Source organism: Mustela nigripes, chromosome 12 (assembly GCF_022355385.1).
Source record: "Mustela nigripes isolate SB6536 chromosome 12, MUSNIG.SB6536, whole genome shotgun sequence".
Classification (NCBI taxonomy): domain Eukaryota; kingdom Metazoa; phylum Chordata; class Mammalia; order Carnivora; family Mustelidae; genus Mustela; species Mustela nigripes.
In genome coordinates this window covers 137,510,394-137,536,582 of record NC_081568.1, presented here as the reverse complement: position 1 = coordinate 137,536,582, position 26,189 = coordinate 137,510,394, and the positions used below count along the sequence as shown (strand labels likewise).

Here is a 26,189-nt window from a genome sequence, read left to right as displayed (position 1 = left end):
AAATACCCCCTTGATTAGAGAATGGAAAGAGGAGAGAATATATTATTTCAGAGGCTCAAGTCTGAATACAGAAGACGGTTTCTGTAATAAGAAAGACAAGTTACAGGAAAGGGAATCTCATTCGCTCTCAGAGTCGGCGCTGCAGGAGACGCTGTGCACTCAGGCACCGCCCGGAGATCTATATTTCTGTTCTTGACATCTCTAGGTGACACTGCCACCGCCAATGGTGATGATGATAAGTGATGGGAAAGCGAACTGGGAGGTGATGTATCTTCCTTGACAGATTTAAAGGATTGCCATAGGCAGCCCAGAGGCAAGTGCTGACGGAGGACATTCTGACGCCTGCCTGTGTCAGGTCACTGTGGCACAGTCAGGCAGCGCTGGCAGAAGCCCAGAGCCAGGGGGAAACCCTGGGGTTTACATTTATGCCTGGATCCTGTTGGGGGGGCGGACAGGGGGTGAACTGGACATCATCCTACAATGTCTGAAGTAGCCATTACTGTTGGTTAGTTGGTCTCTGTCTTATACTTGGGTTATTTCTGTGGGGGGCCAGGATTTACTGCTTCATGCACGGCTTCCAAGGATATGCCTGCAGTAGACATTGGAATATGGTGACTATCCTACAATGTTGAGGTTTGCTCCCCATCCCCAAAACCCTGCTTTTACCCAGGGTGTGGTAAGTGCTAGGTGCCGGCTAGGTCAGTCCTAATATTGGTGTCTGGGGAAGCGGCTGACCTGAGTTACTGTCCTGGCAAAAATACGCAAGCACAGATGAAGTGAGGTGAAACAAAGGCCCTTGGGTGCTCCCTGGGGAGCCTGAGGAGCTGAGCTCCTGTTCCTGAAAAGCCAGGCTGGGCCATCCGGAGAGCAGACCTGTGCTCCAAGGCAGCCCTAGCACCCAGTGACTCTTCTCATTCTTGTTTGTTTCTATATAGATGGGAGTTCGGGTTATAAAACAGCTAACCCTTTTGCCTTTCTTTTTTGCCTCTGTCTTCCCCAGGGCTTTTTATAAGTATTTGACTTGACTCAAAATGTGCATAGAGGAATAATGGAAGCGCCTGAATACCTTGACTTGGATGAGATTGACTTCAGTGACGATATATCCGTAAGTAGCCCTTCTTGCAAGTGACGCTTGATGGGATTCTGCCTTCACCTCCGTGGGCTGCCTTATCTGTAGATCCGAAACTCTCCCAATCGCATTTAACAGTTGACAGCAGAAATCCCGTGTGACAGACAAAGTGTGGTTTCAGGGTCTCCTAGACCGAGAAGTGAATCTCACTTGACGGGATGTGTGGTGGGGAAGGGGTTTGACCTCACCGATCCTTCTCTTCCCTTCCTAATCTGTTTCCTTGTCAAAATATTCACTGAGTAATGTATAAAGTGCCTGTGTATAGTGCATGACTATAACCCTTCAGGGATAATTCCCTTTATATGACTGGCTTTGCCTCAGCCGGCATTCTCTGGCATTCACAAGGACACAAGGATGGCCAAATTATTAACTGATGAGCAGTAAGAGGAATCCTCTCAGTCCCTGTGGGCGTCAAAGCACAGGTTGGATACTTTGTGGGGAAGACTGAGAAAGCGTCATGCCTTGATAAGGACTGGACAGGCTGCCCTCTGAGGGCGCCGCTTAAGCCTGTCAAGCTGTGCGGGCTGATGAGCTTCCTTGTTCTCTCAAAAGCCGCCAACTTCCTGCTGCCTCCAGCTTCCCTCAGGTGGTTCTCAGGGGTCATCCTTACATAGCCTGCTTAGAGCTGATTGTGGCTTACCCCGGGCCACACAGTCAGTTCTGTCACAGAGCCAACCGGCAGCCATGTTGGCTTCTCAGCCCTGAGCCGAACTGGGCTCTCCCGGGTGTGTGAACCGAAGGTTGCTGTTTCTGAGCTAGCCTTCTAACCTTTCTTCCCAGCGCCTCCATGGTCACAGTTGCTGACCCCACTTTTCATCACTCTCTCAGGGCTTGGAGCTTTGGGTCCCTGCTAGAAAATGGTCTCAAAAAGATAAGCTGTTTTCACACACTTCTGGCAAGGGGTCATTTTTCTACTTCGCCATTCACTTTGAAGTAAAATTTGCATACCATATGCAAGAACTGGATTACTAGGGCGAGTTTGATGAATGACCTGCTTTGTACAACCTTGGATGAGTCCTTGTGTACCGGGGGCATGTGAATTCAGTCTCTCCCTATCCTAGCTTCCAGACAATCTTTGTTAATCCTTGTCAAGACCGACGTGAAGTGAGTTTCTTCCTTTCCACGGTTTGTTCCTGTTTCTCTCTCTCTCTCTCTCTCTCTCTCTCTCTTTTTTAATATTTTATTTACTTATTTAACAGAGAGAGATCACAAGCAGACAGAGAGGCAGGTGGGGGGGCAGCAGGCTCCCCGCTGAGCAGAGAGCCGAGGGCTCAATCCCAGGACCCTGAGATCATGACCTGAGCCGAAGGCAGAGGCTTTAACCCAGGCACCCTCCTGTCTCTTGCTCTCTCTCTCTCTCTCTCAATAACTTACTACGCTTAAAAGTGTTCAGAGCATGGTTCTTTCACAACACTCACCTCAAGGTATTTGAGCTGAATGGAGAGAAGCAAGGAAAGAATCATGCAGGGAGGTGGAGGGAGTGTGGAAACCATCTTAGCAGGAGAGAAATGCGTTATGATGAAGAACTGAGGGTTGCTCTCAGAGTTGACAATGAAGCTGCTATGTAAGAGCATAGGCTTTGGAAGGTGGCATTAGGGCCCAGTCTTGCTGCTCTTCGCTGACGGGGAGCACAGTAACTTCGCCTCTCCAAGATACCCACCTAACTTTTAAGGCTGTTTTGGGTGCTGGGTGACCTGATAATGGAGCATTTAGCTTGGCACACAGTAAGTTGCTCTTAAAGTAGCTGGTGTGATTATTTCAGTGATTAGTAACAATAATATTTATATGACCAATAGTTAAGAAAGAACTCAAGGGAAAAAACCAGGCATCAGGTCAGGACTGTTTTGTTTTTTTTTTTGTTTGTTTGTTTTTTAATACAATAGAGCGTTTGTATTTACAGAAGATCGTCTGGCAGCAGCCTATAATTTTGATGAATTAGGGATCTCTACTTGAAAGATAATAAAGCACGTTAGGCAATAGTTGGCACTGTTGAGCAAATCAGGGATACAGGATTGTGTAAGAGTTGAGCTTCTACAACTTGACCACTCGGAAACATAAATAAAGATGGCCCATCTGTAACTATGTTGCTGCACTCAGGCCTTCTCCTACCCCTTTAAATAGGTTTCTATTGTTTGGCTCTTTAACCTGCCTTTACACTGAAACCAGAAGGGAAAAAAAAAAATGGCAGTGCTTAGAATGGTTGAAACAGTAATGGCTTGCGTAGAATAGTTGAAACAGTAATGGCTCACATTTCCCGAGTGTTCACATGGGCAGACGCATTATCTTGTTTAATCCTTACAACAATCCTGTGAGGCAAGAATTCATCATGACCTTTGTTTTATGGAAGAGAAAACCAAAGCGTGGAGGTGTCACCCATCTTGTCCAGGGCCACCCAGCTCATTGAGGGCACTCTGTCTCTAGAATACCTGCTCTGGGCACAATACTTGACTGACTCTCTTGGTGAATATAGTCTACTGCAATGGTCCTTGTCGGGTGCATTGGTCCTTTAGTCTAGTGGTCCAATGGTCCAGTGGTCCTTTTACCTACACCCCAGGGGATCATTTGGCAATGCCTGGAGCCATTTTTGGTTGTCCTGGTTGGGGAGGGATCCCACTGGCATCTAGTGGGTGGACACCAAGGATGCTTCTGAACGACCTAAAATTCACAGGAAATTTCCCTGTGTTCCCTACAACAAAGAATTCCCTGACCTAACATGTCAGTAGTACTGAGCGCAAGCCATCTGTTTTTTGTTGTTGTTGTTTTTTTTAGACCCCATGAAATGAAAGAAGTTCTAATATAGCAACCTCTAGAACATGGCAGATTATTTTATAATAATTTCATTGGATCCGGGTCAGTTCCTTAAATGTGCCAGAATCGTGTTGTTCTTAGATAACCACTTCTTAGGGAAAGCAGTGGTGACCTCTTTAATGTTGAAATGATTATCCTCATCCTCTTCAGGTAAACCAACAGCAGTAAATGTTACAACTGCTTTAGGAGTCAAACGGAAGCTATTCAGAGGCTGACATTTAAAAATGAAGATGTGTTCAACTTGTTAATCCACTGGCATCAGGGCGCCTGGGTGGCTCAGGGGGTTAAAGCCTCTGCCTTTGGCTCGGGTCATGGTCCCGGGGTCCTGGGATCGAGCCCCATGTCGGGCTCTCTGCTCAGCGGGGAGCCTGCTTCCTCCTCTCTCTCTCTGCCTGCCTCTCTGCCTACTTGTGATTTCTGTCTGTCAAATAAATAAATAAAATCTTTAAAAAAAAAATCCACTGGCATAAAAAGAACCTGGTCAGTCCCATAAGCATGCCTTCACTTTTAGGATGCCATAAACTCCATCTCTCACAGCCCTTAACGTCTCTTCTCTGGTTGAGTGGCAAGAGTAGGGAGGGAAATGCCCAGTATATTTTGAAAAGATGTTCACCCAAAAGATGCCCAAGTTTGCAACTGCCTATCTTATTTTCTAGCTGTGGCCCTATGACGTAGTCCATCCATGCTTTCTATCTCATGATCCCCCCACCCCCACCGGTCATGAGCCTGGTCCTTGTTTTAATTAAGACCCAGGCTGTGCATTGGTTCAAAACAGCAACTAGAACTTTTTTGCATTTACCTAATGAGACAAAACCCAGAAGGCAATCACATTATTTTGAAGTTTCCCAGGCCCCCAAATAACATTCATCCTTTACAAACTGCAGGGTTTGAACTGCTCATTCTTGTAACCCTGCCATCTCCAAGGAGCGAACATTGCCCCATCCCTGCAGGTTGGGGAGGGAGATGACGACATGCAGAAACACCACAGTTCAAAGCAGGGCTTTTCTGTCTCTGCAAATGGGTTTGCAGATTTCTTTCTTTACTCCTGTGGAAGGCAGACCTCTCTCTTAAAAAAAGAAAAATATGCCAGAATATTAGTTCCTAGTAGGCTTAGGGGTATTTGAATAAGAAGAGCCATTTTGCTTTCCCCAAAAATAGTAATAGACACAGGACTGAACAAAACAGAGGCTGAACTGTGCATCTCTAGAGGGACCTCACCACTAGCTTAGACATGGATTCTACCACACACAGTGCCCCATGCTGTGGGTCCAGTATCTTGGTTGAAGCCTCACATCAGCTCCTATTGAAATCTCATTTGGCAGATGAAAAAAATTGAGCCTTGGGAAGTTCGTCTGGCTTTCACAAGGCTATAGGTACATAAGTGGCAGGGTCAGGATTTAAATACAGAACTCTTGTGACACGTTACTCTTCCCCTTCTGACTGTCCAGGGATCCTGGACCAGTCTGTACGATGCCTTCACTTTCCACATTTGGTACTGATGTGATTGCAAATCTCTCTTTGGAAGTAATGGAGTTGGTATGTATTCTAAATAAAATATAAAATGAGCTGAAGCAAACATAGGCAGATCTCTTAATATTTTTGCCCTTGGGCTTTCCCATCTCTAAAATGGTAATAATCAGCTACCTATTGCCCTGGGTTTTATGGAGAAAATACGAAATTTGATATTTGTATGTATAAAAATCCATACCTACGTACTTATATAATACACATGTGTACACACATACCGATATGCATACCTACATGTGCATATGCACAAATACACATACATACACACAAACACACACACATGCATGCATACACACAGACAGAAGGGAGGGTATATTCTGTTCCTCTACTCGGGAATTTTTGCCACCTTTTTGTACGACCGTGACTACAACTTTGGTGAAAGATGACGTGTTCTGACAACCTATTTTTTGTGTAGGTCACATGAGATCAAGACAAGCAAATGTCCTTGGCACTTCACTATCCCCTTTAAACCAACCCAGAGTAACGGCAGGGAATTATGTGGATGCATTTTCCTAAAGTAGCTGGTAGGAAAATAACTTCTTACGGCAAATAAATCTCCTTTCAGTGGGTTTTCACATTTTTCCATCCTTGCACTAAAATGCCAGCTACCCTCTGGCTTGCATGCACCACTTTTTACTCAGCGCAGTCCACTGACACCTCCCAAGATTTCATCACATTTCTGCAAAGCCATTTTATAGCAGTAGGAGGCCCCAAGGAAAGGCACACGGAGCTTATCAAGTGGACTCAGGCAGAGAGTTGAGTGAGTCAAGAGTACAGCTTTTGCCCTGATTTTAGGAGTGAAAAAGAATGTGCAGTTAATCAAGGTAGAAAGAACCTGGCTTGCCCCTCCTGTCTAGCAAGAGGTTTGCGTGAGCATGAGCCTATCATACTTCCCTGTGTGCTTCCTAGAAAGTGACCAAGACACTCTCACGTGGCCTCGGGCTGCCTTTGCGCCTTGCTTCACTGTCCCGTCCATCAGCCCTGCCCTTCCCAGCACTCAACTGTTCTCATCCCCAGTAAAACTTTTCTTAGTGCTTCTTAATATGATCTAGTTTTGTTGAGTGTTCCCACATGCTTTTGCAAATGTCCTGTGTTCGAGTCTTCATTACCCTTCACTCCTCCCTTCTGTGGTCCCCGTTATTGAAAGCCTCATGTCTTGTTCAGCTATCATATGTCGTCTCTGTTCTCTTGTTTTTCTGAACACCTGCCAGGAAAGGAATTAGGAATAATCTAATCCAGACAAGATGAATTATATATTCCTATCCCATGGGTACTTTAAGAGGCCAAGAACAGAACCTGGGCCCCCCAGCCTCCATGTCCTGGACTCAATACCTCTTCCTGAGAAGGTGGAGAGCGGCCGTAGAGCATGATTTCCAAGAATGAGCGACTGCCAGATTTTTTTTGCTCTTCCCTTTCTCTGCAGATAGCCCTAAAAGATCTTATCTTGCCTGCTAGTTATAGCATGTGTTAGACTCAGTGCAGATTATTTACATGATGTACCTCTTATGTACGACTAGATTCTGTGTTAATCTATTCAACAACACGTATTAGACATTACCAGTGTGCCAAGAGCGGTTCTGGGCTTGGGTGAACAACATGGGCTTGATCTATGTTCTCAGGACTTATGGAAACCCATCAGAATAATTGAGCCTCTTATGAAATGTCAGGCTAACTTCATAGAAGGTCAGATTGAATTACAATTTCAAGCTCCAATCTTGACCATCTTTATATTTCTGGGATGATTGGTTATTGGCTCGCAATTAAAACTAGACCATCATTGAAGCTGAACAGGGATTATAGCCAGCCACGTGCACCACAACATAAATTTCTTTTGTAATTCCTTTGTAATTTTAATGCTTGCCTCAGTAGTTGCCATTGCTTTGGCTTCACTTCTTAAATGCTTATTTTAATGTAAATCATATTAATAGCTAGCATTTACTGAACACTTCCTACACATCAGAAAGTATTACCTATATTTTATATGATTAGCTCATAAGCTTCTCAGCTAGGCTCTGATGGAAGTACCATGGTTACCCTGTTTTACAGATGAAGAAACTGATAGGAGTTAAGGAATTACCGTTAGGTAGGTAGAAAGTGGTGAAGCCAGAATATAACATGGGCAGTCTAGTTCTAGGTTCCATGTAGGTAATTTCTGTTGAAATGACTTCTCCAGAGCACATTGGTCACCTCTGGTTGGCTGGATCCATCCAGGTCTCTTCTCATCCATGACCACCACTCCTAGCAGAAGGGCATCTTTGAGTGCTGTGATGTCTCCCCACCTTTGCCAATGTAGACCTTCATCTTTTGCCTGACCACATGTTAGCATTATAATCCTATGTGTGGTATACTCTTCAAATGGTCAAAACAGTTACTGAGTTTTCCCAAGCTGCAAAAGATGTCTTAGTGTAAAAGAATTAGATTATTGTTAATTTTTTAAAAAATCATCTCATTGGAATAAAAATAAGGAACCAGAACAAAAATGCATTTGAAAATAAGATTAGTTATAATATTTTTCTTTAATGGAAACTAAATGGTAGAAAAAAATGTATATAAAGCAGCCTGGGATAAATACATGAAAATGTAGATCACCAGTATCCTCCCCCCCACCCCCGTAGACGCAGTGGCTGGAACTGTGGGCATCTGTACCTGTGAAATACGGAATGTGGAAAGAAGAATAGTCCCAAGGACAGAACTGTGCAGAAGTATGTCCCACATCGTATGGAGAAGAGGCTTCTACAAAGGAGACTGGAAAACAGTTTCATGAATATAGGATGAATACTAAGGGGACCTCAAAGGGAGAGAGGGATCTGAAGAATTTAAAGAAGCAAGTGACCAATAGTGGGAAATAGGCCATATATTATAAAGAAAATGGTTGGCTTTTCTGGTGAAGACCTATCGGTGGCTATAATTAAGAGTGGGGGCTTTGGGATGGTGGAGCGGATCCATGTTGTGGTGGCTAGAGGAGTAAATGCAAGAGATGAGGAAGGAGAGAAAAGAATCCTAGCAATTCTCTCAGAAAAGATGGCGGTGAACACAAGAGCAAGGAAGCCCATGGCCACGGGGGGAGGCAGCATATCTTGAGGGGGTGAGAGCGCTTGTTTGTTTTTTAGGATCAGAGGCAAGAGCCAAGGTGAAGAGGGTGGCTGAAGAGAAGGAGAGAAGAGGGATGATGGCAGAGCCAGAGTTCTGAAGGGACGGGAGAGGAAGAGACCTGAACACAAGTGGAGGGCTAGTGGTGAAGAGAAGGACTCACTGCCACATCCTCAGCACCATCTGTGGGGAGGATGTGACGTCAGGAAGGGCAGACTACTGGAGAGGAGGCCCAAACTGCAGAAAAATACCGTGTGTCTGAAAATCTCACTCCAGGGTGTGCCTGCTTCCACCGCCAGCCTTGTATGTACACGTGGCGGCCATTTCCTTGTATGCCTGTCGAGATGCCTGCCTCCCTTCTGGAAAGCTTTGTGAGAAAGCATGAATTTCAGGATATTGTTTGGGCGGCTGGCTTAATTGTTTCTTTTGGAAACTTAATGAGACCCTAGTTGTTTAAAAGTCTCTAACTTCAAAAGGTGCTGGGGATTTTCGTTCTTTTATTCTCTGTGGCTCATTACTGTTTGAGTAATGTCTGCTTGTTCACCCAACTGGCTCCAGCTTTCCGGAGTCAGGGCCAAAGCCTTTCAGTCGTGAGCAATATCTAGGGTGGTCAGAGATCCTCACGGTTTGGTGTAGAAACCACGCACTGTTTTTACAAATCCCATGCACGTTCAAACTGTTTTGCATGGCAGAGTGACAGAAGTGACTGGCTCAGGCTGGGACGTGTAGGATTGTCTTGCGTCACATCGACTCTATAGTTTATGAAGCTAAGTTTCAGTGTCAGCCCTTGGCCGTGGACTCTCTTGGTGGAGGAAAGACCATAGGGAAGCCAAAGAACATGCAGGGAGAGGCTGGGCTCTTCTCTTTTCCAATCCCAGCTCAGCCCCCTCTTCCGATCTCTTTAGTTCCCACATCTTGATCTTCTGAGCTTAAAATCAGGAGGGGAATGAAGGCAGGGAGGGAAGAAGGACTGTGTACACACATGGAGAACAGGTTGGGGGAAGAGACAAAAACATTCAGCATCATTTTACTGCTTGCAAACTGGCTTCACTTGCATTATCTTACGTGATCACCTGTGTTCTATCTGTTAAAAAAAAAAAAAAAATGAGCCCCAGAGGGGCGCCTGCGTGGTTCAGTCTTTAAGCTTCTGCCGTCAACTCAAGTCATGATCTTGGGGTTCTGGGATTGAGCCTTCCATCGGGCTCCCTACTCAGCAGAGAGTCTGCTTCTCCCTCCTCCTCTCCCTCAGCTTGTGTTCCCTCTCTCACTGTCTCTCTCTCTCTTTCTCTGTCAAATAAATAAATAAAATCTTCAAAAAAAAAAAAAAAGTGAGCCCCAGAGATACGAAATGATTTGTCCAGAATTCCAGTTAATAAATATCAGAACAGGGGCTTGAATCTAGATCTTCTGGCTCCAAATCCATTTTCTTCATACAAAAGACTAAGGCATCATCTAGTAACAATGCTGTTAATCTATTAGAAGTGCATTCTTTTCTTTTAGCTATACCACGATTGCATCTCTAGACTTGTAATAACGTGCCTTTCTAGGAAGACCAGTGCCATATAAATATTAATTGCTGTAAATATTATTTTTATTTTTGCCACTAAAGTCATGGTTACATAGGGGAATTCTTTTTATTCAGTTAAATAAGTGTCTAGTATCTTTGGCAAATAAAATATTGTCCACACCCTCAGAAAGCAGAGAAAACAATGATGGGAACGTGTAGGCAAAATGCCCTGTGATAGAATCTGTAATGGACAAGTGCCTAAAATCTGTACAGAGAGCAGTTCTTCTTGGATGTTAGCATTCAACAGAATCACCTGGTTGGCTTGTAAAAATACCAGTTGCTGGGTTCTGTCCTCAGAGTTTCAAGGACAGGACCCAAGAATGTGAATTCTTAACAAGTTCCTAGATGACGTGGATGCCTCTGGTCCAGACATCACACTTTGAAAGCTGGAAGTACTTCCACCTGGAAGGGTGGGAGAAGATTTTGTAGGTGATGAAGGTGTGATTCTTAAGTAGAGCTTGAAGAATTGAAAAGAGTTTACCTAAATGGAATGGCTGCAGTGGCATTCCAGGTGGACAGAATAGCATGCATAAAGGTATAAACAGATAGAACAGTGGATAGGGGATCCATAAGAAATTTCACTTGGCCATCATCCAAAGAGAAGTGGATAATGGGAAGAGATAAACCTGAGCTCATGCAGGCCTTTATGTGCCCTGCTAAGGCTTTGCCCTGTAATCCATCTGAAACAGAGAAGCAGCTTAGTCAAATCTGCATTTTAGAAAGCTAATTAATTCTAGGGCAAGTACGGAAGCCTGGAGGAAATTCCCACTTAGCACCTAAAGATGAGAGAGCTTCTTTGAACATCTATAATATTGTGCCCAGGGATTAATCAGACATGTGCTTGTCTTGATATTTCAAATAGTTAATAAGACACTGTTCCTTGCATACCTGCAAGTCAAAGACTCCATCCTTTCCCTCGGGCACTTGGGGGAGCCAGCACTAACACCTAGGAAACAACAGAGCACAAGGCAAGGCAGTATTTCACCAAAGACAGAAGTGGAGGCTTTCAGTGCTGAAGCAGTTAGCTAGGGGTTCATGCAGAAAGAACACCAGCTCTCCTTACAGAGTGAAGGCTTTTGCCTGGCCACCAGAAGGCTTTGCAGTCAAAGAGGACTTTGGAGTAAAGGTACAGAAGGCGGAACTAAATGTTGAAGGCACAGGGTCATTGAAGAAGCAGAGGATTTTCTGGAGACATGATAGAGGCATGCAAATGAATTGTGGTTCACAAAGGCTATTTCTATGGGAATAACCTCTGGAAGATTTTTTTTTTTTTTAATAAATCAGAGCAACATAAAGTCAGGAAATGTGTTGCTTCTCAACCATCTGCAAGCCCTCCCTCTCTTACCATCCAAGGATAATAGCTACCAAGGGAACAGAATACAAAGGCATGGGTTGGGGGCAAGGGACAGGGAAGACACATTGAGCTTTGGTTCTGGTAGGGCCAAAATGACAGTAGTTGTTGCCCAGGGAGTAGTTGGCCGTTGTCCGGGGAATGAGGTGGTTTGGCGATTAGGCAGCTCCTAATAAAAGGCCATCTGTCCTTTGCACTGGGATGAGGGCCTGGGAAGCCCTCCCTTTCAGCTCCCAGATGGTAATACAATGTGCTTGTGTAAGGGAGACTTCCTGGGTCATTTGCTTATTCCCGAATGTGCACATATGAAAATGTTTTTACATGTTGGTTTTGTGAATTGTGTGTTTCCTCTGCTACTCTCCCCATCATGACCTAACCATACAGCATTCTGTCAGGCTTTATCTTCTATCCAAAGTGCAGTGTGTGTGCTTACTGAAACAAATACACAAACGGATGTTTTCCTTGTGCCTTTTTTAAAGGGTGGTGGATTTGTTCACAGTGTAAGTTGGAGTCTTTGCTGAATGTGACATTCCAAATACCCTGACAGTTATCCAGAACTTTGATTTTCTGGCCAATACATCGTCCTTTTCTCAAATTGCTGTACTTGTAATTTTCATTACCAGGAGCAGCCTATGACTTTTTCTTCAAGGTCATTATTCCCAATGAATTAAGATGTCTGCCTTCACAGACGTGACTTTCTGCATGCCAGGGGTGGAGAGGCAAAACTGCCACGTGGGATGGGGGTTGAGGCAGTGGGTGGGGTTCAGCGAGACTCCTCCTCTGCCTATAGCTCTGTCCCCACACCAGCCAGGCCGCCTGCACTGCTCCAATTTAAACCTCATTACATTAAGAGTTACTGCACGCTACAGGCCTTTGAGGTCACACAGGAAGAGCTGAAGGTACAGCTAATAACTCAGAGATTCTGACATGCCAGACTTTGAGGTGAGAGGTAGCAGTTAGGATGCACGTGCCCGAAAATGCAGAAAACAACAAACCCGATTTAATCAAATACATATCATTAAGCTCAGGGAACGACCTTACTGCATTTATCATGAACTGTATTTCAACATGATCCATCTTCCCCTTTTCCCCCTTCCACAATCCAAATTCCCCCTTTCAAACATTTCACCTTGGAAGAAAAACAGAGCAAACCAGAAGGAGAGGGGGCGAGACTTTGCCAAGGGGGGCTTCCCTGGGGCACATGGCAGCTGAAACACAAGGCCTCATTTTAATTGAATTATAAACTGTGTAATTATTTAACCTGTACCAGCTGGTCTCAAGAAGCTACCAGATTCCTTAGAGAGCTCGTACTTGGCCAGGAACATAAGGTACCTTATTAGTAACAAGAAAAATGCCTTGTGTACCTGTGTTAACCCCAGCCCCCAAAGAGCAAACTGCGGAAGGGGGGAAATGCTTGAAGTTTATTTTTGGTTTAAGAGACAGCCCTCTCTCCTCCTGAGTATGTGGTAGATTGACTGAAGTCCCTGTAGTCTCACAGGAACGGGCACCATAAACAGGATATCATTGCATCAGACAGGTAAAAGTAATTTCTCTAATTAGTCATTTGAGATTTCATTTTTCACTTGGAAGAACTGGAAATTTAATTTGTTTGTGACAGGCGATTGGCAAACTGGCAGTAGCTACCGTTGCCTCCCCCACCCCGTCTTGCTGTCCTGACATCGTCGTGGAGAAAGCATTGAGGGGGGGTGGTCCTCGATATAAACACTTGGCTTCATCTGTCTACATCAAGCTAACTAAAGTACCTTCTTATTGACAGATGTGCCCTAATTATACATTCCTCACTTGTAATGCTAGAATAATCTTAATGAGTTTCCTGTGATCATTTTTCTTTCAGATTAAAGATTTGTTTTCAATCCCCCCAAATTTTGCAGCAGTCTAAGTAATTTATAATACATTCTCATTGCCATAAGAACATTGTTCCCAAAGGTATAGAGCAAGATATTTTTAGGGAGCTGTCGTTTAGGAATTAATGTGTGATTGAAGACAGTCCTTTGGTTAAAGAAATAGCTCATCCTATCTATTTTGTTTTAAAACATCCTTCTCTGCAGAAAGATGGAGTGGCGTCAGACGTAGTGCCCATAAATCATAGCTATTGATTTTACATTTGTTTTGGCTCGTCTGATTTTATGCCCCCTCGTGTTGTAATTTGTTATCCTGAGAGCTGGTCCCTGAGTTGGTACTGGGTTGATGCTAGGAGGTGGGTGGTTTTATTATTTTTTTCTTTTTCAGTTTGGATTAATCTGTACATGAAACAGATTAGCTTGCAGACACAGAACCACGGTCCTCTTGCTTCTCATAACATTTCCCCCAGGATTTCCCATGGAGCTCACAGATGCCACCCAGTGACATCTCTGGCAGGTGACAACGTGAGGTTTGTGTAGTCCAGCCAGTGTGGGCACGGGTAAAGCTCCTGGCAGCCCTGGGCGCTGCCGGAAGCTGGGGACTTCTCCCCTTGGCCCTTCACACCCAGACTCAACATGCACATATTCTGGACACCTGGAGCCTCTCGGGGCCAAAAATGCCTTCCACCCTCCACCAGTAGCAGATGTAACAGGAGAGAGAATGTCTGCTTGGCCACACCTTGTGTGTGGAAGGGGGGTGCCTCGGAGCCTTTTTTAATGTGCATCTGTTTCGATGCTTCTAGGTGGAGCCAGGGCTGCCGCCAGGTCCCCAGGCAGCCCATTTCAGATAAAATTAGACAGACTTTCTGCATATATATGTGTTGGACTCAAGTATCACTTCTTGTGTTTTGCCTTTTCTGGCCAATTTGAGTGAATGTCACGTTCTCATTTTAAAATGCTGTTTTCTTCCCTTTGTCCTCTGGCTTCCCATTCAGTACTCAGTCACGTCACTGAAGACCATCCCGGAACTGTGCCGAAGATGTGACTCACAGAGCGAAGACAGATCAGGTATGGCTCACTCCCCAGCCCTCTCCTGCCCCTGACTCAGAGAGCGGAGGACTCCGGGGAGCTGTTTCCCCCTCACACTCGTTGCTCCTGCCTTCTGTCTGTCTTTTACAGCCTCTCGCTTCCTCCCCTCTACACACATGCCCTCTGCAAACAGATGTCAGGTCATCCTCCAAAGGCTAACGGGACAGGGAGGCCCTAATGAGGACACGGCTGTATATGGCTCAACAGGGGCCGTCATCTCGGCAGCTCCAAACCGCAGTATACGCAGCAATTTACTGAAAACCCGAGAAACCATTGGTGACAAAATATAATGATGCAGGCGCCAACGAAAAAGATGTTGGACGCATTCACTACCCATATGGCCAGGACCAGCTTGGGGGATGGGGCTTCGTCAGGGTCTGAAACCCTATCAGGGATGCGACATGATAGGATCTGCAGGGAGGCATACTGGAACAGTTAAGATTAAAGCAAAGCTTGGGAGTTTAATAGTGTAAACTAAACAGAGAATTATGGCATATAGATGAAAACCAGCTGGTTGACCTTTTCTCCTTGCAGACGCCCCCACCCCGGCAAAGAGAAATAAATTAATAAAGGACATTCAGGGTTGTTTTTCCCCCCTCTGTAAATCAAATTAAGCCTCTCTCCTTTTCTCTTTGTGTTGGGCAAAAATGAAAATTAAAAAGGATGTCGATGGGCGCGATACCATGGCATTAAATGATGAAAGGATGTTTATTGTTTTTCGGAGTAATTACTGTAAGGCATTGCCATTAATCGTGCCGAAGCTGGATCTCCTCTGATGGTAGCTCGAATCCTGAGAACCATGGGCTGTGGAAGCCTCAAGATAATCGTCCGATCATGTGTATCATGTTTCAAAATAAATAGATGGCCCTTGTCTGGGCAGCTACTAGAGTTCTAGGCCATTCTCACTGAAAGGACTTGCACAAAGCTCAGTTACTTGTCTCTTCAACTGCTCATTCACCTTTGACATTTTGCTTAGATGAGATGGGGCAAATAATCAGTCTTCCAAGGTTTGTTTATCTCTGTTTTTGTGAGTGAGAGTAATGCTTCAGTGTTTGCGTCAGAAACACAGAGGATAGTTCTAAGTTCTCACAAAAGTTTTCATTCACCTTCAGTTTTGGGGAGGGGGCTCGGTTTTTGTTTTTTAAATTACAAACACACTCAAGTTTCTGTCAGGTGAAACTGAGGCTTTGGCCTCGAGGCTCCAGGGGCTTGCCTCCTGACAAGGCGTCCCCAGGTTCCAAGTTGGATCCTTGACTGGGGGCAGTGATGTGGGTTCAAGTTAGGGTTCAGTCAGTTATCAGCTATACAACCTAGAGCTTGAGAGTGATCGTCTACAAAATAAAGAAGAAGCTTGTTCTGCCAATGTTACCAGGCACCATTAGGATGAGATTAGGTGATGCATCTGAAGTTACTTTGTAGATGCAGGATTTTCTTCTTTGAAAGGTGGGTGTAAGAGAGAAGAAATAATAGCAACCACTAGCATCGTGCTCAGTGTGGGAGGTTCTGTTGTAAGCCCTTCAAGCACGTGAACTCAGTTAATCCAAAAAATGCTCAAGAGCTGAGTACTTAAGATGTTTAGGTTATAGGTGGGCAAACGGAGGCACAGCACAGAGAAGTCAAATATCTTGCCTAAAGTCACACAGCAGTTAAATTGCCAAGCTGGGATTCGCACTGCAGCAAGTCCGTCCTGGAGTGGGTTCTCTATCCTTACACATAAGTACCCTGAGATAGCTTGACTTAGTGACATTCATTTAACTTTAGGAGATTATCCTTTTAAAACTTTAAAAATCAGCATTTTCCCTTATTGATTAAGCGGTGATTTTCCCTTCTCTGTTCAGTAGCTATTCTTGCTTACCGAGGTAAGTGAATTAACCCAAGTTTTCAAAAATAATTTTTCCTGGGGACGGGTCCATCCCATTGCTCCAGGTCATGTGATTTCTTACTGCTCACACAATATGAAATCCGACATTTCTTCTCTGGTTGAGAAGGACAGCAGTTTCAAGTTCAGAAGCCTTTAAACTTCAGAGCAAAGACCCAGTGCTCAAGGTCATTGGCAATAATTACACCTGACAGGAAATTGATGTCTATGGGCAAGACTCAGGCCTCTTAATGGAATCACACATATACCTTCAATGGAATCACATGTACACCTAATTTGGAGGCTGTCAGACCACTTTCTAACGGAGCCAGAGTGATCCTAGAAAGAGAACACATAGAAAAATCCATCTCTCCATAGTAGCACTGTAGATTATCTGTGAGCTCCCTTAAAAGAAATCTCAACATAGTAAAGATTTTTCACAGCTAGTTTCTGAAAGAATTGAGCCATTCTTGATTCATTCCAAGAGCATTGAGCTCTAGAAAAACCCTTTTTACCCCTCTAGTTTTCCTGTGTCCACCACCAGGAGGAGCTTGCTCTGGGAGGGCTTGCCAATTTCCATCTTCACGGTAATCTTTTCAAACAGGTGGCAGCAGAAGGCCCGCTGGCCTCTGAGAAGAGTCCACACCTTCTCTTGGGACAAGGGCATCTGCTGGGGAAACATTCCCCAAATTGCTGTTGCTTAGAATATATGCCCTCAGATGAAGGCTCTTTACCGTTCTCAAGTGTGTTAAGCAATTTCTATTTTGTGTAGGTTGTCAAATGCTACCGTCCATCCTTGCATTAACAAGCCCTTGATCAGATGTTCTCAGGCCAGTTTGTTCTTTTATTTATTCATTCAGCCGATAGCTGAATATTTTGCTGTCAAAGGCACTCAGGATGTAGTAACAAATAAGACACCAACAAGGTCCCTGTCTTGTGACATTTACATTCTAGGGAGTGACGAACAAAAGACAAGCAAACGAATACGTAAACCAGATCATTTCACCCAGTGAAATGAAGAGGTGACTCGAAGCCACATGATAGAGTAACTTGTAGGAGTTGGAGGGGGGCACTTGTGGGGGTCTTGGGAGCGTTAGTAGGACCCAGCCAGTTGATAACAAGTGAAGATCATTGAAGACAGAGGAACTAGGAAGTGCAAAGACCCAGAGCCAGGAATGAGCTTAACATGTATGAGGAAGGAAAAGAAAACCAGTCTGCGACAGGGTGCTCAAAATGAAGATGAGAGCTGGGAGATGGTCAGGGTCGGACTCTGTATGGCCCCAATGATCGTGTGTGCAGACGTGGATTTTATGCTAAGTGCCATGAGAAGCACCACCAGCAGGATGTCAGATTTTCTAAAATATTACTTGGAAAAAAGCCTCAGTATGTAGAATCATAACTCTGAACGGAAGAAGGGACCCCAAAATCATCTAATTAAAGAGAGCAAGAGAGAGAGAGCATGTAAAAGTACAAGTAATAAAGCAAATGGATAAAATGCTGAAAACTGATGAATAAGGTTAAAATATATACAGGTGTTTTTTGTGCCAGTTATATATTTTAACATTTTCATAAATTTATTTACAAATGAAAAAATTATTTCCAAATAAAAAGTTTTTTTTAAAGGCAAAAAATAATAATAATAATAACTTAGTCCATAATCCTTTGGATCTTCAACGAAGATCCTTATTATCCTGCTTATACGTCACAGCTCTGGTGACAGAGAGTTCACGGTCTCATGAGGCAACTCGTCCATGAATGCTAGTATCTTCGTTCAGTCAAAATCAGTGTCCCTCAAATTACCATCCCTCGTCCCTGGTTGTTCTTGGATCCATGGAGAACAGCAACTCCTCCTTGACAAGGTGCCACTAAGTGTTTAAAGATGGCGGTTGCCCTTGGTCTTGTCTTCTCCAGGTTAAAATTTCCCTCTGTGGTTTTAAGTCTATCCTGTTCTTCCTTCTTGCTCTCTGATGGATGACTGCAAATCACCAGCACCCTCTTTAGAGTGGATCCCTCAGAACTGAACCTAGTGGTTGTTCCCCACGTGGTATGAGGAGAACCTGTCAACCCTGCTCTTCAGCCTCCAGGACTCCCCACCTATATGCCTTGCCTTCCCAAGTATGCTCCAGAGACAGTGCTCATGCCTGGCCTGTTTCTCAAGTGTCCTGAGATGAGCAGGAATGTCAGAGGAGCCTATTGGTGGCCTTGGAAGCCCCTCTGTGAAACATCCAGCCCAGAGTTCACCCCCCTTCATCCCTAGACCCTGGGCCATGCCATGGTGGGATCTGAGAAAGGCAAATGGCAGTGTTGTCAGAAGCCTGGGGCAGCATTCTATTCTCCTCCATTAACTGTCCCATGCACACGAGTGTGCCCTAGAGGTGTCCTTCCTCTACCTGAAGACTTTGACCCCTAGTGAAATCTGCACTTTCCTCTGACAGAAGCTATAGTTAAAACTGTCTTATACCCATGATACTAAGACCGAACTTCACATTTTTGTGAGAGAAATTTTGAAAAGACGGTGAAGGTATTGCAGAGACAACAAGGCAAGAGGGAGGCGAAGAGGTAGAGACTGGACCCTTGAGAATAAACTTGGCCTGTCTTGAGACTTCCTGGTTTTCTCTTAGGTGTTCTTCTGGTCCTCTATATACAGCTTCTTTGTCCTCAGAATAATTCTCTGAGGGAGGACCATGAGTATCCCCAATTTATTAATGAGGAAACCAAGACTTCTAGAAGATCAATAATTTTTCCACTGTTCTGGAGCTGGCAAGTCTTCTAAACCAGCTGTGTTGATTCCAGAGCCCTATGGAGTTGAACCAACTGAATAACTGTCGCCCGAGGAGCCACGTGTGGCTACTAGTGTGAACCAAGGATTAGCAGCAAGGAAGTTATGTGTGAAAAACTTGCACCTCTCCAAGGAAGTGATTTGTGGAACATTTGCACGTATTCTCTGCTTAATCCCTGCTGCTTTAGTAGGAGAAGGGGCCAGAGCAAGGCAGGGAGTGTTAACTCTGCCCTACGGTCTTTGCCAAATAAGGGCTAAAATAGGCCAACATATGGTCTTCAAATCAGACATATTCAGTTTCATTGACTTCAACTTTTCTTTAATTAATTGGACATTCAAATACACATTCGTTTCAATTCACAGTGCTTTAAGGGTCTTGTGATTCTTTCGAAATACGTATCTGCTAAGCCCATTGGATAATTTTCTCATGAAGGAAAGCAGATAAATACTAATGCAGGTCTGCCTCCAAGAACAAGACACACTGAGGAGAGAAAACTCAGTTATAGAACAGCAATAAATGGCCCCGGGATGGGTTTGAGAAGAATTTTAATACCCACATAATATGGACCATAATTTGCGTGACAGGGAGAAAAGGAGAGCCATTCTTTTTTAAACTTAGTATCTGATATCTATCTAGTAAAATGCATTTTGGTTGTCGATGTAAAAGTGTTGCAGATTGGCTCTATTTTTAGCCCCTCAGAGTGCAGATTTTGTGACAAACTCTGAACCCTTGAAAATATGTGGTTTCTCCAAGATGTTCAAGGATTTCAGCCAGCACCAAAAATAGTAAATTGACGTGAAATTTATCCCCTTGACCCTTCTGTAACATAGCTGATGATGCTAAATATGTAAACCCCCTATTTTCGATTTTATTAAGGTTTAATGCTAAAAGCTTGCAAGCGGACATCGGTGGGGCAGTTTAAACGAGAAGCCTGCTTGTGACTCCAGCTCACATGATGTATTGTCAAATGGACTCCAAAGAATAGGGAAACACATTTTCTAAGATCTCAATTAAAAAAACAAACAACAACAACAAAAAACGAACACGTCAAACCCGGACTGCGAAGAATTGAACACCCATGATGAAAATCTCAGTTTCTCTAACCACAGCAACAACGCACATACAGCAAAACCTCTAGATGAGAATGTTACCAAGCAAAACACTTATTTTTCTCTCTTTAGCAAAATCTTACTTATCAAGTTGATAACAATCCATTATAAAAAATGAAAATCGAAAACTCCAGCTCATGCTGCCACCACAAATAAATGTGACTCTGTTTCTTTCTAGCATTGTTACGGTTGCAGTCCAAAGGGTTATCTGCTGCTTTTTATCAGCTGCTACCCAAGGTGCGCGGACATCGTGTCGCATGAAGCCCAGAACATACCTGGGAAATTACACGTGCCCCGTTGGTCCAGAGGGAGAGACCACCTCTGCTTTAATCCATTAACATTTAGCTTATGTTCCCGAGAGAAAGAGTGTAAGTCAGTGTGGGGCAAAACAAGAGCCAGGGACGATAGAAAAGTTAAAAGTGAAACTTTGGTCGTGTTTAGCAATGAAAGGGGCTCGAAGGAGCAGGGCTTCAGTACATCCCACACTCAGCCCTTCCTCTCTCTCCATCTGCACGTTTCCTATCTTTCCTTAGCCAGACCCATGAGCACCAACACTCCCTGGTATTCTAAAACCTTACTAGCATTGTGGAATTAAGAAAGAAATGAGACAATATGAAAGGGAGAGGAAACTTAGGGGAAGGGGACCTAGTCTCCTTTCCCCCTATTTAGTTTATTTTTGTTGGGCTCTGAGAAACCTGTTTTGCACCCTCAAAATTGATACAGAAATCTTGGTAGAAGTGACTTCAAGAGTCTCTGCAGGAAAGAAGTATAAAAATTCTGAAGCAGGGAGATACAAGATAATCATTAAGGCAGGAAGGCAGACTTGAAGCTAAGGAACAGGGAAGAAGTGATACAGAACCAAAGTGCCTTGTACCTTGCGTGGACTCCAGAGTTCATTCCTGTCATAAGGGAGAGTGGTTTCCCACTCTCATCTTCCCAATCCAAGGCAAGAGTGCGTGTGTGTGTTAAGGGTGGGGGGCCGGTGATACTCGTTTCGGAGCTCCATAGCATCTCTGAGAGCATCCCACTTCTTGCTGGAAATCTATCCTTTTTCCTCCGTCTCCCAAAATTAAATGCACTCCCATCTTCCCATTAAAAATGAACCCTCTTTGGATGCACGGATGGCTCAGTTGTTTAAGCTTCTGCCTTCGGCTCTGGTCATGATCACAGTCCTGGGATTGAGCCCTGCACTGTTCAGTGGGGAGTCTTCTGCTCCCCCTGCTTGCACACAATTTCTCTCTCTGACAAATAAAATCTTAAAAAGAAATGAGCCCTCTTTATCCACATACCTCCTTTGCCCTAACTCTTCCCTTAAAAAAAAATAAAAGTCCTAAAAGAAACTTAAGTCATAGAAAAATTCTAGGGGTGTCTGGGTGGTTCCATCGGTTAAGCCTCTGCCTTCAGCTCAGGTCATGATCCTCAGGTCATGATCCTTCAGCTCAGGTCATGATCCCAGAGTCCAGGGATCAAGTCCTGCCTTGGGCTTCCTGCTCAGTGGAGAGCCTGCTTCTCCCTTTCCTTCTGCCTGCTGCTCTGCCTACTTGGGCTCTCTCTATCAAATAAATAAAACCTAAGAAAAGAAAAGAGAAAAGAAAAGAAAAAAGAAAAAGGAATAAAAGAGAAACAATTCTAGAATCTCATAGTTCAAAGATCCTCGGAAAGTGTCAAGAGTCAACTACAAAAGTCCAGACCCTTCGGGAAGCACCTTACAGTGTGTCTCAGGGCCAGAGCCAGCACCATCACCAGCACCTGGCAGCTTGTCGGGAAGACAGACTCTCGGACCTTTCGGAGCAGAATCTGCATTCTGTAATAAGCTCTCCAAGTGAACGGTGCATATTCAAGATTGAGGAGCACTGACTTGGGACACCCTGGTGCTCATCTGGTGTCCATGAGGAGTGTTGCTCCGCGCTCAAAACCAAGCAGTAGTTCCCCAGGGTGGTTCTCAAGACATACAATGGGAAACTCTTTCCTGTGGTCTTCGGGGCCCTACGTGATGATCCCCTGGTTCAGCAAGCTTCTTCACATGCCCCTCTCCTCCCACTGTCTGCCTGCCGCATCAGTGAACCTTCTTCAGGTCTTCCAGTGTGCTGTGTTTTTCCCATGACATTCCCTTCTTCCACCTCTCACTTTACCTCCTCAGGCCCCTTTATCAGACTCCCTAGACCCCCCATGTTCCAACAGAAATATAATGCGAGCCACTGACCTAATTGAGTTTTTTTCCACCTAAGAACCACATTTTAAAACTATGAACGAGTGAGATTAATTTAATATCCTTAATTTAACCCAACACATCAAAACTGTTATTTGAACGTGGACCACCAGCCAGCCACATTTTAACTGCTTAACAGCCACAGGTGTCTAGTGGCTCCCACTGGGGACAGTTTGAGCCTAGATGAATTTAGCACTGTTCTCCCAGCTTTTATGATTTCCTAGCTCTGTGTTTTAAAGAATTATTAACTATTAATGTCTGTGTTTCAAAGAATTATTAGCAATATGATGTTAGCTCGATACCAGTTTTCTCTAGTAGACTAAGTGTAACCTCTTGTTTATTATGGAATCCCCGGCCCCTGACGCTGGAGCCTTGTATAGATCTGAGGGATGGACGGGCAAATGAAGGTGTGAAAAGGCAAAAGAATGCCTCCCTCTTTTGGCTTTTGTATCATAATTTATCATAACTGAGATATGAGCCAGCCGATTGTTTCCTTTTTTTCATTTGATATGATACCTTGATCCTTCAGGTTTCCTCTTTTATACCATCGGTATCTTTCTCTCTATGGGGTCATTACCCTCATCAAACAAGCACTCTCTGATCATCTCTTGTCTTAAAAAGCAAACAAACAGGGAGAGCCGGGGTGGCTCAGTGAAGCATCAGACTCTTGATTTCAGCTCTGGTCGTGATCTCAGGGTCATGAGTTCAAACCCCACATAGGGCTCTGCACGGAGTGTGGAGCCGGCTTAAGATTCTTTCCCTCCCTCTCCCTCTGCCCCTCCCGCCCAACCTTCCACCCCTCCCTGTGTTGATTCACTCTCTCTCTCTTTTTTTTTTAAAGATTTCATTTATTTATTTAACAGAGATCACAAGCAGGCAGAGAGGCAGGCAGAGAGAGAGAGAGGAGGAAGCAGGCTCCCCGCCGAACAGAGAGCCTGATGCAGGGCTTGGTCCCAGGACCCTGGGACCACGACCTGAGCCAAAGGCAGAGGCTTCAACCCACTGAACCACCCAGGTGCCCTCACTCTCTCAAAAAACAAACAAACAAACAAACAAACAAAAGCAATCAAACTGTACCTCCTCTGGTGACTCCCATCCTTGTTCCCTGTTCCTTCCTTTCCCCACCCCCTCGACCCCCTTCCAATACAGCCAACCCGCTATAAAGAGGTAGGGGAACCCCCATCACTGCCCTCCCCCTCCTTCACTTGAAGTAGCTCCAAATGACCTTCCACCTCCCTAACGAGGGCCACAACTTCCGAGGTGCCACATCTGCCGACACAGAGACTCTCCTCTCTCTCGGCCACCTTGCATCATTTGAGACTCTGGCCACTCCTTTCTGGAAGCATTCCCCTCTCTCGGCTTTGTGATACCACCTATCTCCTCATTTTTCTCCCAACGCTCTGACATCTCCTTATGTCCTTTGCGAGTCCTGCTCCTCCTTTACTTGGACTTTAAATACCCAAGTGGGGCTTCTGGATTCAATAGGGCCCTCTCTCTTCTTGGTCTCCGAGTCTCTGTGGGTGGGGCGCGGCTGCGCTGTCCGGCCTTACACGCTGTAAGTGACACGCGTCACTTACACGCTGCTGCTGCTGCTTGTCTGGGCTTCTAGTCACCTCCTTACGTGCCAGCTGCGTGTTTATGTCGGATGTCTCATGGAATTCTAAAGAGGATCCCTGAATCCCGTTCCCCGACTTGTTCCTCCTTCGACGCCCCCTCAGTCCTGGGCATTCAGTTTACTGATACACGCACTCCGCGACCGCAGTCCCTCTCCCTCACATTCCCCTTCAGCCTATCACCAGCTCCTGAGTGGTCTGTGCTCAAAATATATGCCCATCTGCCCTCTTTTCTCCGTCTTCTCAGCCACTGGCTAGGACCGGCCACCTGTATGTTTCATTGGGGTTAATGGCATGAACCAGTCCCACCCATTTCTTCAGCACCAACCTTCGCACACCCTGTTCCCCACAGAGTGGCCAGAAGGGTATATTTTAAAATGCTAAGTGGATCCTTTCACTTCTGTGTGAAATTCCCCCAGACACCCCATTTCTGTTAACATTCTTCCTTGTGGCCAGGAAACCCCCAAATGAGTTGGCCTGTGACAGCTTTCCCCAGCCACATCTTTGACAGCTTCCTCTCTGGCTCACTGTGCTCTAGAGGTAAGAACTATAGAACCTGCCAGACTTTTTTCTGCTATAGGCATTCAAAAGTATGCTTTCTTCTACCCAGATCTCCACAAAATGATCTCATCTCTTGTGTTTTCCCTCAGATCTTCACGTAGTTGGCTTCTCGTTCCCTGATCTCAGCTTAAATGTCACCTCCGTGATGAGACTTCTCAGCTGCTCTCTTCTAGGACCCTGCAAAGTGCTCTACATTTTGTGATTCCTCATTCATCTGTATGCTTGCTTTACTATCTGGTTCCCTCATGAGGACAGGGATTATGTCTATTTCATTCCCCTCTGCACCCCCAGAACCATATGCTAATAGGTGTTGAATAAATGGACTATATAAGAGTATTTTAGCATTCTGTTAATTCAGCGCCTCTGAACGAGCTTTGTTATATTCTTATCTTGCTTACATGCGAGATTGCCACATTTCATCATTGAAAGAATTGGCACCTGAAAGAACAAATTCTCAGTGACCCTAAATTTAGGCTAATGCCATTAACAATAAACAACGTAGGCAAATTCTTCCACTCTACTGTTTCTAAGAAAAATTGTTAAGGAATACCATTTTCCTAACTCTGCTCCCATTCAGAAGCTTCTCAGTTAAGTGCTTACCAAAACCAAGGCAGGGAGCAGGCTTTGGGATTTAGGGCCTCAGGAATCGGAAATGAGCTCAATCAGGTTTTACCACTGGTTTCTTAGATTCCATTACCTATATGTGACCCAAATAGAGAAAATATAGGTGACTCAGTTGGAAAGCATCTGCCTTCGCCTCAGGTCATGATCCCGGGGCTCTGGGATCAAACCCCACATCGGCTTCCCTGCTCAGCGGGGAGTCAGACTCTCCCTCTCCCCTCCCCCACTTGTGCTTGCACACTTTCTCTCTCTCTCTCAAATGAATAAAATCTTAAAAAGAAAATATTAACTGCGTGTTTAAGGAATAATTGTAGTTTTGATAAGGCCATTATGCCCTGTTTTGGAAAGAAGGCTGGAGTCAGGGAACCTTGGTGTTGGTGGAAGAGTCCGCAGGCACGCTTTGCGATTTGCGACATCATACTTAAACTTCCCAGAGTTCTCATTTATTTCAAGTGAGAATAAGGAAGAACTTCATCCATCCTGCAGAGTTGTTGCCTAAACCTCTAACGAAACCGAACCCTTGGCCTTGTACTCAGAAACTTAGAAAGCCTTACACAAATACATGGTATTAGCAATTTCAAAATATTACACACAAGCAATGAATCACGGAGCACTGCATCAAAAACTAATGATGTACTGTATGGTGACTAACATAACATAATAAAAAAAATGCTAGATGGAGGAAATTTTAGGAACATTCCAATTAAAGAATATCATTTTTGAGAAATTCGTAAAATACACGGAGGGTTTTTTTTTTTTTTTTCATTGTTTATAGTAGTGCTTGTGAAGTGTATACCAAGCTGCCTCAGGAGACTGAAGAAAGGAACTCTGCCACTCATTTACCCCAGGAAAAGCCTCTGACTGCACTCTGCATTTGTTTGACTGTACCTGCTCTTTCTTTCAGAGACCTCCTAACTAAAACCTGGGGTCCAGGTGGGAGCTCTTGTGTACAGACCCCAGGAGGGCTGTCAAGAGAAGAGAAAGCTACAGCCAGCTTTAGGCCTTACTCCTCTTT

At 44.6% G+C, this 26,189-nt stretch overlaps 1 protein-coding gene across 5 annotated transcripts in view; it reads left to right on the top strand.

The window, feature by feature from the left end:
• Window positions 1–26,189, top strand: part of SNCAIP (synuclein alpha interacting protein) — a 157,109-nt gene that overhangs the window by 74,562 nt on the left and 56,358 nt on the right. For all 5 annotated transcript variants that reach the window (XM_059418433.1, XM_059418432.1, XM_059418434.1 and 2 more), the window contains exons 2-3: window positions 1,001–1,105; window positions 14,330–14,402. In XM_059418433.1, coding sequence (XP_059274416.1) covers window positions 1,049–1,105; window positions 14,330–14,402 — 130 coding nt within the window. In that variant the 5' untranslated portion in view covers window positions 1,001–1,048. The remainder of the gene's footprint in view (window positions 1–1,000; window positions 1,106–14,329; window positions 14,403–26,189) is intronic.